This window comes from Musa acuminata, chromosome BXJ3-6 (assembly GCF_036884655.1).
Source record: "Musa acuminata AAA Group cultivar baxijiao chromosome BXJ3-6, Cavendish_Baxijiao_AAA, whole genome shotgun sequence".
Taxonomy (NCBI): domain Eukaryota; kingdom Viridiplantae; phylum Streptophyta; class Magnoliopsida; order Zingiberales; family Musaceae; genus Musa; species Musa acuminata.
In genome coordinates, this window is record NC_088354.1 from 2750402 (window position 1) to 2766385 (window position 15984).

Below are 15984 nucleotides of genomic sequence, written 5' to 3' on the forward strand. Positions count from 1 at the left end.
ACAAAAATTAGTTGAGCGTTGTTAGTCTTCCAATGGGTTGGGCTCCTTTAAGAGCCCTTTCTCCCTGATTTGGAGAAAAATCTACATTCTAGACGTGTTTAAGGGTGGTAGAGGGGCCTTGGGAGTGACGAATCGGGTTTGTCGAGCTTCCTCCAGGTGGTCCCGAGGATGAGCCTCGGGGCTGCTCCGTGCGGGGCCTTTTGCATGACTCCTTATACCTTCTTGGCATTAGCGCCTCAGTAACAACGTACTGATTAGTCTGTTGGAGCATCTTGGGGATGGTCGTTGGCTACCTGTTGACCAATGACCAAAAGAATGTTGTGGACTGCAGGCCCATCATGAATACTTGAATGACTAATGAGGGGTAGGCGTTAGGAGCCCCTTGAATTTCCCTAGCGAAGTACATGATAAAGAGGGAAAGAGACTCATCCTCCTTCTGGCTTAACCCAAGGAGGATTATCGTGGACGGCTTGGGCTACACGTTGGCTAGGAGCTTGAATTCCCTTGCAAGCTGGTTAAAAGACGAGATCGAAGACGACCTCAGTCGATTGTACCACACTCGAGTCGAGCCTCGGAGGGTGGTAGGAAACGCCCGACACATCAAGGCGTCGAAGGTGACATACAGGGCCATATGGGCCCTAAAGGCGATGACATGCTTTTATTGGATCAGAGCCACTATCATAGGCCTCCAATATCGGGAGGTCGAAGTTGAGAGGGATGGGCTTGTTTTGAATTTTCTGGACGAAAGGGGGGGGGGGACCTTGCCGAGGTGCTTTCCCTAAGTTTTTCCTTGGACTTGTGGAATTCCCTTTGGACCTCGTCTAAGTGCTGATCTACCAGCCGCAGTTGGATCTGGAACGAGGCTGCACGTCAGGTCGAGGGCCAATGTCTCCTGGGCCGACCCAAGGTGGAGCTCGAATTGCCTCTTCGGCATTACCTTTCTGCACAATATGTCGATGTAGGGAGGGGGATTCATGACTGACTCCTCCAAAGCTTAAGTTAGTTTTTTAAGTATTGTTGAGTGTTTAAGGTCTGATCCCCTAGCACCGACCAGGGCGTCGACATTATACTTGTCGCAGGAGGTTGATTGTATATAGGTCGTTAATGATCGTCGATACTTCAGGCGGCTAGTCCGTATGCTTCGGACGGCGCGAGTCGCTCCGTATTATTTCACGTAGCGCGATGCCACCTTATATGATTTTGGGCGGCATAGGCATGGCCACGTGTCGTTACCGAGCCAGTTGCGTCTCTCTTGAGATCGTACCATGTGCGTGTGTGGCATCGACTCCGAGGTGCCAGTCAACTATCGTTGTGTCTATATTTTTAATTTCTTGGGCCTTCCATTTTCAATAAAGGTACTCAATAACTCTAACTTTTGGGTAGTTATCTTCGCATTATATCTCCGTATACAAACATAATAATCTATTATGATGAAATAATATGATCCTATAGGTTTTATGAGAGAGCAAATCATGTAATCTTTCAGCTGATGTGCATAAATCTTGTGTTCGACCTGAACGTGACTTAAATTTTATGAATTACTTGTTTCGGGTTCATAAATGTCTCGGGTTCGGAGCTTACATGGATCCGATTCGCGGATTGGGGGTCCGCGCGTCACCAACGAGGCTCCACGTTAGCCACTAAAGGCTCCAAATTTTCTAGGTTTTCGGATACCAGATCGATCGGCCCCTCCCCCTCCATGGCGGAGGTCGTCGACGCGCCCGCCGAAACGCTAGATCGAGGGCGGGATCGCCAGCCGGAACCACGCGAGAGCCCTGGCGACGGGTCCTCCTCCCCGCCGCCACCGCCTCCGAGGAGGAGGGACAGGGATTCGAGGGAGCGGAGGGACGATTGGCCCCCGAGCCGGCGGGATGATCCCCACGATCCGAGGAACCGCTCACCGCCGCTTCCCCCGCCTCCGCCTCTGGGGCCGCCGAGGGACGACAAGGATCGGGAGTACCGTAGGCGGAGCAGCCCGAGCCCACCGACGTACCGTGACCGCCGACATTCGCCTCCCCGCCGGTCCCCTCCGCCTGGGCCATTTAAGCGAGCTAGGAGGGATGACGGTGGATATGACCGGCGTCGAGGTAGCCCGAGAGGTGGTTATGGACCGGATGACAGAAGGTGAGCGACAGATTCTTTTTTCCTTTAGTGTCAATTCGCAAGCTCCGGTGGTCAGATTACCTGTGTGGGGCTCTATTAAGATGCTATGATTTGCTCATAATTATAGATATGGCTATGATTATGGTGGTGGATACAATCGTAGAGGTTGGTACAGAGACGAGAGGTCTCATGGTCGCTATACAAATCGCCCATCTGGTAATTGTTCATGCAGCATTTCTTGGTTTCTGGTTATGGAATTGAAGATATGCTAATAATGTACTATACTTTAGGACTCCCTTCTATATAAGGACAAGCTTTTGAGGAATTCATATTGAGAAGTTCCTTATAGGTGTTCATCCATGAAGGATTGGCATTTTACAGGTCTAAAGAAGTTATCCATACATAATGTAATTCTTACATTTTATAGGCTTATTTAACAAGGTTTTGGTGCAAACTTTATGAATTTAAGCTATTTAAGTTTGATAAGATGTGTACTGCTGTATTAGGAGGAAAAATGGTGAAAGTTTTTAATTCTATTTCTTCTGGAAAGTATAGTATGATATTGTTACTAAGTTTCATGACTAGAACAATTGTGCTGGATTTGGGTCATTCATGGGTTGTGGATTGCTTGCTGTATAGGTATTAGGACTATGGGACATAAGGTGTAGTTGTTATTGCTGCAATTGCTTCTGCTAATGCTCCTGCAACATAGCTGTATAGAAGCAGCTGTTATCAATTTGCAATCACTGCTATCAACATTGTTATAGGCTGTGACAAAATTATTTTCTTGTAACATGTAAATTTTAGCTTATAGTGACTTGGAACTTAAGGAGCAATGCTTATTCGAAGAGTCAAATTACAACAATCAAATGAGAGGTTAGCTGATCCGAAGCAGTTATGTAGATGGAGATGTAAGAACACTGGATCTTAGTTTTTTTGTTTTTTGGTCAACTATAGGCAATAAATATAAACCAGGTTTCATCTGTTAGAAGAAAGAGGCAATTAAATAATAATGGTATACATTAAATCCTTGTCAAATTTGTTGTTAGATAGGACTTTTAAGATCTATAATGTTATGGTGACAAGGTATCGAGGTGGCCAAAGCTTAAAATTGAAAATTAATTAGTTTGACAAGTAATTTGATCATGGAGATTTCATCATACTGTTTGACGAAAGAAAAATCAACTACCTACATTTTGTTATCACATATTATTCAAGACTCTCAACTGACTTGATTGAACTTAAACTGATTATGACTCATTTGGACTCAAATGGCAAATTTTAGGTCCAATTCAACCTCTGGTGAACTCAGTCTCAATTGTAAATTGCATCAAGCATTCATTACATTTTAACTGCAAGCCATGTGTAGCTTGATTTAATATTTATCAAGGAGAACTTATTTTTTAGAAGGCTAGCTCAATCCCAGAATTTAGGCGGATCAATTTAAAGACAGCTTTGTTAAATGTAAGCTTATCTTGTCTTGGTTTGTTGGTTCAAAGTTTGATCTGTAAATTCATATCTTGGATTTAGGACATGGCATTCTTACCAATTGCTATATGAATTGCTAATTTTTCCACTCTTGGATATGCTCATCATTATAGGTTAACATTGGTGTTTGGTAGATTGGATTTAGTTTTCAAATGTGAACCAAACTTGTCAAAGCTGCAAGCTTCATCAAACTCAGTGGTTTCCGCATCTGCTTTAGATTTCATGTGAAATAGTTACCATATTGAAGGTTCTCTTGTCCTGAGTGCTCATGCATGCGCCTCTTGTTACAAGCATTTATGTAAAATAAGTTGTATTTGCTAGTTCACGGTATCTTGAAATAAATTAAATTGATTTAGTAATTATATGAAGATACCTTACAGTAGAGCTTATTCATTCTGTCTGATCCTTTTTGTGCTGATTAGTTTCTGAAATTCTAGGATTCTTCTTGTGATATTTGTCAGATTGGCCTGATATAGGATATGGTGATTATGGTGATGGCCCTGAGGTTATTCAAAGGTTTGTAGTTTTCCTTCTTTTAGTGCAGTTTAATTGCTTTGTTGTGGTCCCTATTACTAATTTAACTAAGGTTTATTTTTTTTTATTGTCATGTTGTTCCAATAAAAGTCTCTTTTTTGTTGTGTAATAGATAGATTTTTCTTGTTGATATTCTTTAGGCATAGACACATTCATTTTGACTTGCAATTATCTTAGAATACAAGTGTTTTGCAACCTAAAAAGATAGTAAACCTACATAGTGATGTTTATCTGTTGGTATCATTTAGTATTATATGCTGATATCTGTACCTATTGTTCCATTCTTCTTGGTTCCTTAGTGGTTCCTTTTTGCTGACATTGTTTTGTTATTTAAGGAGCTGACCAAGAAGCTGGGAACTTCCTGATAAGTGATGCTATAGCCACACAAATTAGTTGTTTATAATCGTGTCTTGATAAATATTTTGGTGTTGCAAGCTGCAACTTTCTTTATTTTTCCTCTAACCTAATTGTTTAGATCATGAGAAAGAATCGTTCTGTAATGGTATGCTATGATCAAAAGAAAAAAAAATCATCTATCTATTGCTACAACACTTTGACCAAGGTACTGAAATTTTTTTGTTGCCTAATTGTCATCCATCTATTGCCCCACCTCTCTCTTTCCCTTTCTATCTTTCTCCCTCTCTAATATATCTCCAACCGCCTCTGTTCCCCATGTTGATGAACTTCTGATCTTGTCAGTCAGTATTTTGTATGATATGCAAGCTATTAGATATCTGTCCAGTATCAGTGTTGACAACCTTTTGAACCGTTACTGTTCCAAAGAACGAACTGGTATACTGACCTGTGCCATCCAGTGTTATGGAAAAAGATGATAAAAAATGGGTAACCAAGTGGTCTCAAGATGTATGATCCATGATTGGTGCTTGGTCAGACCAGTAAATACCAATCAGTATGTATCAGTTCAACCTGTATTTAAATTATGATCATTTGTTTCTTGCAATTTTTTTATCTCTACTGGAATTTTTGGTACCTTCCAAATCTTCATGTATAATTGGCCAATTCTAATGTTTTTATTGTTATAACCTTATTCAGTTTTTGTTACAGGGGAGGTTTGATGTCATATAAGCAGTTCATTCAAGAACTTGAAGATGATATTTTTCCTGCTGAAGCTGAACGCAGGTACATATCAAAAGGAAAATAGTTGTCACCTTAAATTGGGAATTTCTTATAAGCATTGTTAATGATGTCACTGAGCTTGTTCTTTTGGCCAGTTCAATGAATTGATTGATTTTCTGATTTTTCTTAGTTTAGCTAGTATGAACACTCAACTGTAGTTCTGGTCATGTAGATATGAGGAGTACAGGTCAGAGTACATCTCCACGCAGAAGCGAGCTTATTTTGAAGCTCATAAAGAAGAGCAATGGTACATGATGCCTACATTTATCTAAATATTACGTTTAGACGATGCATGTGATATATTTGAAGTCCTCATACATTATATAATGTTTTTTACCTTCTGATTGGTGTAGGCTGAAAGACAAGTATCATCCAACTAACTTGGTAGCAGTCATTGAAAGGTGAGTTTTGATATATGCAAACTACATTGACCTGTAATTAGAGATTGTTGCTACTTTATCTGGAATGCCTTTTGAGGTGTTCTACCTGAAGGATTTCTTTCTTGCAATTTTATTATGCTTCAAACAGATGACTTTTTTGTGCATGTCTCTTCATCAAGTTGTTATTGCTAGCTTGGTTTCAATGTTTCCATGCTTCTGCCTATTTATTGTTATCTTCACACTCGTTATTAATGCTTGTTGCATGCTATTACAGGAGGAAAGAACAGGCCAGATCTGTTGCAAAGGAGTTCTTGCTTGATTTGCAGAGCGGGACACTTGACCTGTAAGATTTTCTTCGCTGTCCTATTTGTGCTCTCTAAAAGATAGTGCTATGATTTTTTCCCCCTTGCTTATGTCATCAGTGGTCCTGGAGTAACAGTTTCATCAACAAGCAAATCTGGGAATGGTAGTGAACCAAACTCTGAAGATGAGGCAGACACTAATGGAAAACGAAGAAGGCACAATAAGGGGCCAGCAAAAGAAAATGATCTGCACTCTGCTGCCCTTAAGGCACACCCAGTCAGTTCTGAGCCTCGGAGAATTCAAGCTGACATTGAACAAGCTCAGGCCTTGGTCCGTAAACTTGACATGGAGAAGGGTCTACAGGATAATGTCCTCTCTAGTAGTGGTCATGATAAGTTGGATGCAGAGAAATCTCGTGGGGGATCCATGGGGCGAATTATCATTATACGTGGCCTGACTACTGTCAAGGGCCTTGAAGGTGTCGAATTGTTAGATACTTTGATCACATTTCTGTGGCGCATCCATGGATTGGATTACTATGGCATGTCTGAGACATCTGAATTAAAGGGTCTTCGACATGTTAGGGCTGACAATAAGACTCATGATGGAACTAATGCTAGTGGATCTGACTGGGAGAAGAAACTTGATTCATTTTGGCTGGCAAGATTGCAAGGTCAGGATCCCTTGGAAACATTGACAGCCAAAGATAAGATTGATGCAGCAGCTACCGAGGCCCTAGATCCTTTTGTAAGGAAAATACGAGATGAAAAATATGGCTGGAAGTATGGATGTGGAGCTAAGGGCTGCACGAAACTTTTCCATGCTCCCGAATATGTTCATAAGCATCTTAGACTGAAACACCCAGACCTTGTGATCGAGCTCACCTCGAAAGTTCGAGAGGATCTGTATTTTCAAAATTATATGAAGTAAGCAATTAGCTTATATCATACCTGAAAATTTGGGGCTATAATGGAGAGACCTTAAATCACTTTTCTTCTGTCTCCAATGCAGTGATCCCAATGCACCAGGCGGGACACCTGTCATGCAGCAGTCTGCATTGGTGGGTCTTTTTTTGTTTTTTTGGTTAAGCATACTTCTTTTGTGCATGATCATGCTAACATGTTTCATTCATGCATATGTTTTTGTTGATCTTCTAGACTTGGAACACATCTACTACTATTTTGTTTTTTTTTGGGGTCAAAATATCAGGATTTCATTAAAAGGATTGCAAAGGGGAACAGGCTTCACTCAAAAGGATGTTTCTTTCATGCATATGTTTTCATTGATCTTCTAAACTTGGACCACATCTACTGCTATTTTGTTTTTTTTTTAAGGTAAAAAAATCAGGATTTCATTCAAAAGATTGCAAAGGGGAACAGGCTTCATTCAAAAAGATAACTAAATCTATTGAAATGAAATATCACTAATGAAGAAAACTGGAATTTTAAAAATAAAAAAGCCAAGCTTAAGTTAAAAAATGATAAATCTCTGTTTTCCTTTTTTTTTGGACTTTAAAATTTGAATTTTAACAGTTTAACATATCCATTTATAATTTGTGAATTTATTCTTTTATTCATTGCTTGCCCTATGTGTTCTTGTAAAGCTATTTTGCTACTTATTTACACCAGGGGAAGGATTGCATGCCTATATGTTGAAAGTCACTTGCATGTGGATTTTTATAATTGTGATTTTGTATTCTTGTAATTTTGTATAAATTTAACACTGCACTTATCTGCGGAAGGTGAAAATGCAAAGACGGAGGCCACTGTTAGATAACCGCCTTAGAGATGAACGTGGCAATCGCAGAGATCTTGACAGGAATGATAGAGATGATGACAGGCATGATAGGTCTGACAACTCCCCTCGCGATGGCAATGGTAGCTTGGAGGGGGAGAATCATGAGAAACTTCTATATGATGCTTATGGTGGACAAGGCTTGCATGGGGCATTTCCTTCGGATATTCCTCCTCCATTGTTGTTGCCTGTTCCTGGTGCTGGGTGAGTCAACATTCCCTTTGGATATTCCTCCATCAAACTTTTATTTCTATTTGATCTTCTGTGAAAGCATTTTGTATCATACATAGGCCACTAGGACCTTTTATCCCTGCCCCACCGGAGATTGCCATGCACATGTTGAGGGAGACTGGTGGGTCATCATCATTTGAGTCTAATGGTGGATCTCGTGGTAGGAAGGGAAGGCTTGGTCCACAAGTGAGTGGTCCAGCTCCAATTCTTCCTATACCTTCAGCATTTCGGCATGATCCCCGTCGAATAAGAAGGTTGGTAGCCTCCCTTGTGTTGGTTCGTGTTATATTACTTGCATCTAGGTCCATCCCAAGAACAAAAATGCTTTTCAACAGCTGTGTTTTCTCTTGGCCTAACAGTTGATGGGAAAGGGTTCCCTTTTCTTTGCACTTTGTTTCTTCTGAATATTTGGACTTGAATCTTGCTTTCAGGATCATGTCGCCATTACCTCACGCTATCTTCCTTGTGAAGATATATATATATTAGAGCTGATCATAACTTCTGTTTGCAGTTACCAAGATCTTGATGCTCCAGATGATGAAGTGACCGTTGTAGACTATAGGAGTTTATAGTTACCTTGTGTCCTTTTCATCTTTTGGAATGATATTTATTCCTTGATCAGAGTCACTGGAAGCCAAACCTCTGTTCAATGGCGGGTGACTTAATTTCCTCAGAGAGCACGCCACTTCTTGGCAGCGGAGTCACACGTCCTTTGAATCCATTTGAAGTGTTGTTTTCCGTAGGCAGAAGCGATGTTGTCAAATGATGTCTTTGTTGTGCCATATCATGTGATTGTATGCGTGTTACTTCAAGATTTTATTAGAAAGCCTTATCTCAGGCGTTATGTTTAGAAGTGAGATGTTTACACAGTAAGACAGTGGGCCGCCCAAGTTATCTAACAGGTATTGAATCAATTTGCTGGCTTGTCTAAATGCTTGCAGATATCTATCTGATGGAGAAGATATTTCATTTCCGACTTGAACTCAAGACTTATCCCGAGACTTGACTCGTGATCTGGATCCTAATTGGGAGTGGGAAGTGGCATCTCTCCTGATGACAAATCCCCATTTGTGAGTTAAGTCACGAGCTAAGTCTTAAGTTTAAGTCGGGATGACAAGCAGCAGTGCCATCCATGGGCAAGAGTTGGGACGTTTCACGAGGGTCGGCAACTCATCCTGGTACTTTCTCAACAGTTTAACCCTTTTTGTCTTCAGTATTTGCTTGATCCAAAAATATCAAGATAAAATGTCATCTCCTTTCAAAAATTCGTGTAATATTACTGGTGTATGCTTTTGTCATAGTTGCAAGATGACAAGAAAAATTTATCATATCTAACCGTATGTTTAGCGCAACATGATTTGCATTTACTTGTCTAGCTGGGAACCTTTTGTTATTCTTTTCCTTTTTTTTTATGTATGGATGACACAGGTCGAGCTTCTCAAATTTCATCCGAACCATATCTAACTTGAATTAATTTGCTTGGTCGCAGGACATGACGAGCTTGTCCTCCGACACTGGTGGGCCAACGGTGGAGCTGTTCTACTTCGGCCGGCACAGGATACGTCTCGACGCGCTGGTGTGCCACCCAGTCCATGAGCCCGCTGTGCCGAAAAGATGTTTACTTTAAGGTAATAAAAAGAAGCTTTAAGCCCAGCCTGGCCTATCTGATCTTTTGATATAAGATATGGTTGGGGGGCATGCCAACAAGTGGTTTTTCTATACTAACACCTATCTGATCCATTTGAGATGGGTTAGGACATCTGCTACCTACTTTTTTTTTCCTTTATTTCCGACTATCCACGTCTATTCAACCCACTTGAAAGTTCCAAGTAGGGAAACAACAATGTGAGTTATATTTCAGGTGAGTTTGAATATTTGCATAATTAATTGGATTCGACAATCAAATACAAGTTGGACTTTGGATCATAAATAAACACAGCGACACTCTTAACATGGCTCTCAGTATCTATCATGTGCTTTTGTTGATGGGTTTCAGCTGGTTTCAAAAATTTAAGCTGGAGAACCAACTCCATGGATGCTTCTGACGGTAGATGAGCTGAAGAAGGAGGGGCAGGATCAAGATGGGTCAACCTGAGGTATCGTCCCAATCACGCACACGGCCTTTGTTTTAGTGCAAACACATGTCAAGGGGTGTGGGGCCATGTCTGTTCCACTAAAAGTGACATGTTAGGAATCGCCACCCTCAAAGTGGGTACTAAAGTCAGGCAGCCTTACACCTGTAAAGCTTGTGGCGGACCCCCTCACTCATTGAGGTCAAATGTTCCCTGTGTTGGTTCAATTGACTTGGAATGGGCTTTTCAGTGAGACGATGGTCTTGCAATTGCATTTGTAGGCCCCTCTTCTTTTTGTTGGCATATGCTCATGCTTGTTCTTCTTCACCTTTGAAATTTGAGTGTCAAGGCAACATTTTATATCGTTACACATATTGAATTAATGTTGATCACATATGCTACACGATATTAATCAGATTAGCATATCCAATCATATATACTCTTGCAAGTAGGAAACTAATATAGTAACGAGATAAAATAATCCATTATATAAATTTTTTTAAAAGGACAAAGACTAATAGTAACCAATAATAGAGGACCATTCTTGCAATCAACCCAATTTTTAGGCAATTATTCTGAATTAAAAAAAAGTGCTCCGACAAAAATTGTCCCTTTTTTGAACTTTCTAAAACATGTGTATTATCAAAGATTACATTATCGAAAATTAGAAGGAATAAATAAGGCTATTATGAGTAAGGGCTTAATTACAACATATTCATGGTCGTCAAAATTAATATCCAAGATTTTTTTGGAGGGAAATTATAAAATCAAAATTACAACTGTGATTTAGTTGCTAAGCCAAATTAAGTACAACGTGAGTTGTACGTCAAGGAATAACTACGAGTACAGCTACCTCTTCTGTACACAAATACCAGCTGTACACAGGCAAAATTTGGCCAAGTCAAAGCCATTCTCTTGTGCACCACGTGATCCACTCCTGCCGTGGGTTTGTTCGGATCCTGTCCAACCGCTACATTGTATAACGTTCCTTGATAGCATCTGACGGTTTGTACCCAGCAGATGAACGTATATTATGGGAGAGTAAAATCATATTTAGAAGTGTACTTGGAAAGGATCCTTCAAGATATAGGAATCATAGCTTTAAGAGTAGTGAAATTCGATCAAAACTCGGGTTTATTATCTAATTTTATTTAATTTCTCTCTCTTCGTCGTCGTCGTCATCGTCATCGTCTGTTCTTTTACTGGCAGCCACAAACCAAACCACAAAGCGTGGCGTTGGCTTCTTTCTCCGCCTTCATCGCTCCCCTTCTCTCTCTCGTCTTCCTCCTTGTCCCCTCCCTCTCTCTTGCCGTCGTCGTTCTTTCCATCCCCTTCCTCCTTTTCTCTCGCCGGCGATCGATGATCGTTCCTGTTTGGGAGGGTTTGGAGACGCTTCTTGCGATCTACTGGTGGTAGGTTCTGGTTTCAGCTTGGATCATGAAGGATTTGCAGATTCTTTCTGTGCTTTGATTCCTCGACGGGCTGATTGAATTGGCTTCTGTTTGTTCCCTTCTTTAGTCGGAACCCTTCCTGCTCTTCATCTGATTTGGCTCCAAAGGGAATCGGAGAAAGATGGGTCACTTGAACTCTGTGGGTGGGATTCAGGCGGACGGCGCTCCAGTCAGCGGTGGAGGGCTCAGGTCCTCTTTCTTTCTTCCCACGCAAGAAAAGATACTTCCTTTTTGTTTTCTTGTTATGTTTACCTGAATTATCTGTTACTTCTCTGTTCCTTTAAGCTAACCGAACCTATGCAGATGCCAGCAGTGAGTTGTTTTGCAGTATCTAATTAACTTCTCGTTGGAGAGTCTTAGGCATGGGCAGATTTTTGTGCTGAATTATTATTTTATTTATTGCAAAAAAATTAGTGAGATTATTCCTTAGCAATTTCTCGATGATTGGTTCAATTGTAAATAGGATGTTTGATTAGAAATTGTTAAGAAGTTATTAGAAGATGAATCCAGTTTCATGTCTCACTTCATGCATTCAGGTATAATGAATTGAAGAAAATTGGGTAATACAAGACATATTCTTGTTTCGCTTGTGCTGTTGATTATGTATTCATGTCAGGCAGCAAGTTGAGCTGGTCATTCACTTTTCAAATGACATATCTAGTTCATTTTCTCTTCATTGCAGTCAGAATGGGAAGTTCAGCTATGGGTATGCAAGCTCTCCTGGGAAAAGGTCTTCAATGGAAGACTTTTACGAAACAAGAATTGATGGTGTTGATGGAGAAATTGTTGGCTTGTTTGGAGTTTTTGATGGTATTTAATTGTCTTTTATATAAAAAGAGATTAGGTGTAGTATGTTTTGAGTATGTACTCATAGATGATACAACTTATAGATTTTGCATTTCTATGCGAATAGCAGGCATGGATTCTGTACTACATTTCTACCTTTTAGTCTCTTAAATTGGAAAGTCTCACAGCGTTCATTCAGGTCATGGTGGTGCTCGAGCAGCAGAGTATGTCAAAGAGCACCTCTTCAGCAATTTGATTAAACACCCCAAGTTCATTAGCGATACCAAGTCAGCTATAGGTGTTTTTTGTTTACGATTTCATCATTTGAATTTTTATTCCTGTCAATATATGTATATATCTAATCATTTCTGTCTGTACTATAACCTTGCAGCTGATGCATACAGTCATACTGACTCAGAGTTTCTGAAATCTGAGATTAGTCAAAATCGAGATGCTGGCTCAACTGCTTCCACTGCCATCCTTGTTGGTGATCGTTTGTTGGTTGCAAATGTTGGAGATTCTAGGGCTGTTATATGCAGGGGAGGGAAGGGTAAGGCCCTAAAATATGTACAATTATGATGCATCTTTATGTTAATTTGTTGCTGTGGATATATGAAGCCAAATAATATAGACCTAATTGGCTTGTTCTACATATACTTTTGTGGATATATGAAGCCAAAGAATATAGACCTAATTGGCTTGTTCTACATATACTTTTTGTACATGATTTAGTACTTCCATAAGAGATGACTTGTAGTATTGCACCTAATATATCTATGTTGTGACCATCAAGGTTCACAATTTCGTACCGTATCGAAGTATCGAGATCAGCTTGGTACGGTACAAGTATACTAAGCGGTACGCTCTGGCATACCGCTCGGTATATATATATATATATATATATATATATATATATATATGTATACATGTATATATATATGTATACATGTGTATATGTGTATATGTATATATATATATATAATAATAATAATAATAATAATAATAATAATGTTAAAAAAATAAAAAAAAGGGCGATGTTGCCTTGTTTCTTCTCACCGCGTGGGGAGAAGAAACCTTATTTTCTTCTCCCCACAAAGCCTCGGTGATGTCGTTGCCGAGGCTTCTTCTCCCCACGCGAACGAGGAGAAGTCACCAACGGTGACAGATCGGGATCGTCGAGGGACAGATCGGGATCGTCGAGGGAGGAGGAGGCGTCATCTCATCTCATCTGCGGTGAGATCGTCGAGGGAGGAGGAGGCGTCATCTCATCTCATCTCATCTCATATGAGGAGGAGGCGTCATCTCATCTGCGGTGACAGATCGGGATCGTCGAGGGAGAGCGACGTCAGATCTCCAGGTTCTCCCTTTTCTTCTCCCTCTTCTTCCTTCTCCTTTGGCTAATATCGCCCCGTAGCAGGCGGCGACGGTCGAAATCAACCGTCACCGATTGATTTCGCATGGTAATGGGACGGAAACAGCCCCAATCGATGGTACTGCCCGGTAGCGGGCGGTCCGCGTACCGATCTGCTGACGGACCAGTACGTACCGCCCGGTACAACCAGTATCATTCGAAATTAAAAACCTTAGTGACCATAATAGTTTTATTATCTGCTGTTACTTGTGATAAGGAGGTTGGTCATTTGCATTCAACTATGTTTTTCAATGACACTAGATTCTTCTAGTATTATATGATGTCTTTGAATTTGTTATTGTGCTGGGTACAACTAGCTCTTCTCATTGGTCTTTATTTGTTTAGGCTAGACTGTGTCCTAGTCTGGGACATTCCTAACAACCTGCTACATGGTTGCAATCGCTTACCAAATTGCCTTTAGGGCTTTGGTGCATAATTTGTTGTCACATAAGCTTACTTTCATAAAGAAATTTCCACCAAATTTTGGGGTTTGACTTAGGCTTAGAAACATGCCGATAATTTCACGAGGCATTCTTGTTTTTGGTTGTACTCTACAGTTGATGACAAGCGATTAAAAGAGGAACGGATGACAATAATATGAGTGTATTACTCCAGAAGACATGCATACAAAGCAAGATGAAACAGAATGGAAAAAAGAAAGGATCTTTCAAGTTTATTATTATGGAAACACATGCTTGACCTGAAACTAATCTGACCAGCCAGCTCTTCAAAGATTTTCTGAAACAATGCACCAACAGGTTATGTATTGCTACCTGAACCCAAGTCAACTGCCAGCCGGTCTTGTTAAATGGTTCCACTCAGTCGTGGTGATCCATCTTGGATTGAGATTCCCACCTCAATATGTAGGATCACAATTATTTGAAGGCCATGGAATATGTAGGGTGAACTATCCAATTGTGATTTTAAGCATATGATAACTAGTCAATTAGTCAGTTATCTTACCAATTATCTTCTAAAGATTAGTCACCTAGCTTGTTTTGATTTCGTAGACTCATATATATGCTTCTGTAGCATTTGCTGTCTCGAGGGATCACAAGCCCGATCAAACAGATGAGAGACAACGGATTGAAGATGCTGGAGGCTTTGTGATGTGGGCTGGTACTAATTTTCTTCCAAAAGTTGTTCCTTCTCTATCACTTGAATCCTAACACATCTATGACTGCAGGAACATGGCGTGTCGGTGGTGTTCTTGCTGTATCACGTGCATTTGGTGACAGGCTCTTGAAGCAGTTTGTCGTTGCAGATCCAGAAATCCAGGTTTGGATGCTTATTTATATTTTATTATAAAATCATAGAATGTCGTTCTATGATCAGTGAATTGTTATTACAAGTCAAAGTAAAAAAAGCTTTTTCATATTGTTCTCAAGCTTTCTAGTTAAATCTTAATGTGATTACAGGAGGAGGTAATTGATAATTCCCTGGAGTTTCTTATCCTTGCGAGTGATGGATTGTGGGATGTTGTTACAAATGAGGTATTTTTAGCTTTTTATGACCATGATAGCGATCCCAAACATACTAGTTACATCAACTAAATCTCTCTTTTTGGGAAACATCATAGGAGGCCGTAGCCATGATACAGCCCATAGAGGACCCAGAACAAGCGGCAAAGAGACTTTTGCAGGAAGCGTATCAAAGAGGGAGCGCTGACAATATCACTTGTGTTGTGGTACGTTTCTTGGCTGGCCAGGAAAACACTGGAACAGTGCAACAGTGACGCTCGCTGCTTCATCTTGTTTTAGTCTTAGTTGTCAGCGACTAGTGTTTGACCGAGAAATCAATGGATTTTGCACATATGAAAAGCTGCCAGGTTGCTGAAATCTTTGTTTGTGGAAGAAGGTTGAATTGTCTCCGTAACACCCTTGTTTGTTTACTCATGGTGGCTAACCTACAAAATTGTGTTGTAGAAGAATTTTAGTCCTGAATGTATCCGATTAAGACTTAATTTGATGTAATATATCAACTAATGTTTGAATGCATTTGCGTGAGTGTGATCGTGTTTGAAACATATGGCCTCACAGTGCGTGGGCAGTATATCCGAGCTGCAGCAAGCCATATGTCAGATTGTTGTATGTAGCAAATCAGAGTCAGGCTTTTAGCTTCCTCAAGATGTTTAAAGCTACTTGTTTTTCCTTTCTTTTCCCTTCCTTTGTGTGTTTGGTATGTAATGTAGATGAATGGTTGATCCCAAACTTTATAATAATATAAAACCGTGTCAAATGAATGATCAGATCGCGGAAGCAGAGATTTCTTCTTAGTCGAGGTCTGGTGAATAT

At 40.4% G+C, this 15984-nt stretch overlaps 2 protein-coding genes across 7 annotated transcripts; both read left to right on the forward strand.

Annotated features, from left to right (window-relative positions):
• Nucleotides 1-1652: 1652 nt before the first annotated feature.
• Nucleotides 1653-10410, forward strand: LOC103986687 (serrate RNA effector molecule). 6 transcript variants are annotated; one of them, XR_010497679.1, is made up of 14 exons: nucleotides 1653-2124; nucleotides 2231-2319; nucleotides 4053-4107; nucleotides 5191-5265; nucleotides 5435-5509; nucleotides 5616-5663; nucleotides 5917-5985; nucleotides 6065-6871; nucleotides 6957-7005; nucleotides 7687-7943; nucleotides 8030-8224; nucleotides 8912-9148; nucleotides 9460-9831; nucleotides 9967-10410. XR_010497679.1 is itself a non-coding variant. In XM_018828273.2 (13 exons), the coding sequence occupies exons 3-13, from the start codon at nucleotides 2463-2465 to the stop codon at nucleotides 8540-8542; spliced, it is 1713 nt and encodes a 570-aa protein (XP_018683818.2). In that variant the 5' UTR covers nucleotides 2096-2124; nucleotides 2231-2319; nucleotides 2394-2462; the 3' UTR covers nucleotides 8543-8823. The 6 variants fall into 6 exon arrangements, 3 of the variants coding, with proteins under 3 accessions (XP_009403043.2, XP_065012534.1, XP_018683818.2); XR_001978813.2 differs by having other exon boundaries at nucleotides 9460-9598; XR_001978812.2 differs by having other exon boundaries at nucleotides 9460-10410.
• An 803-nt stretch (nucleotides 10411-11213) lies between these two features.
• LOC103986688 (probable protein phosphatase 2C 59) lies at nucleotides 11214-15687 on the forward strand. The gene is made up of 9 exons (XM_009404772.3): nucleotides 11214-11454; nucleotides 11561-11682; nucleotides 12176-12303; nucleotides 12479-12577; nucleotides 12671-12829; nucleotides 14723-14809; nucleotides 14877-14968; nucleotides 15109-15183; nucleotides 15270-15687. Exons 2-9 carry the CDS (start codon nucleotides 11615-11617, stop codon nucleotides 15423-15425), a joined length of 864 nt encoding a protein of 287 aa, XP_009403047.2. The 5' UTR covers nucleotides 11214-11454; nucleotides 11561-11614; the 3' UTR covers nucleotides 15426-15687.
• Nucleotides 15688-15984: the final 297 nt, after the last annotated feature.

Excerpts from the sequence above, each read along its gene's own strand:
- LOC103986687 (XM_009404768.3), top strand. The coding sequence starts at position 1,700 with ATGGCGGAGGTCGTCGACGCGCCCGCCGAAACGCTAGATCGAGGGCGG. Across the intron at positions 5,986-6,064 it reads CAGAGCGGGACACTTGACCT|TGGTCCTGGAGTAACAGTTT; the intron begins GTAAGATTTTCT and ends TTATGTCATCAG. Across the intron at positions 6,872-6,956 it reads TATTTTCAAAATTATATGAA|TGATCCCAATGCACCAGGCG; the intron begins GTAAGCAATTAG and ends TCTCCAATGCAG.
- LOC103986688 (XM_009404772.3), top strand. The coding sequence starts at position 11,615 with ATGGGTCACTTGAACTCTGTGGGTGGGATTCAGGCGGACGGCGCTCCA. Across the intron at positions 12,830-14,722 it reads TATATGCAGGGGAGGGAAGG|CATTTGCTGTCTCGAGGGAT; the intron begins GTAAGGCCCTAA and ends ATGCTTCTGTAG. Across the intron at positions 15,184-15,269 it reads GGGATGTTGTTACAAATGAG|GAGGCCGTAGCCATGATACA; the intron begins GTATTTTTAGCT and ends GAAACATCATAG.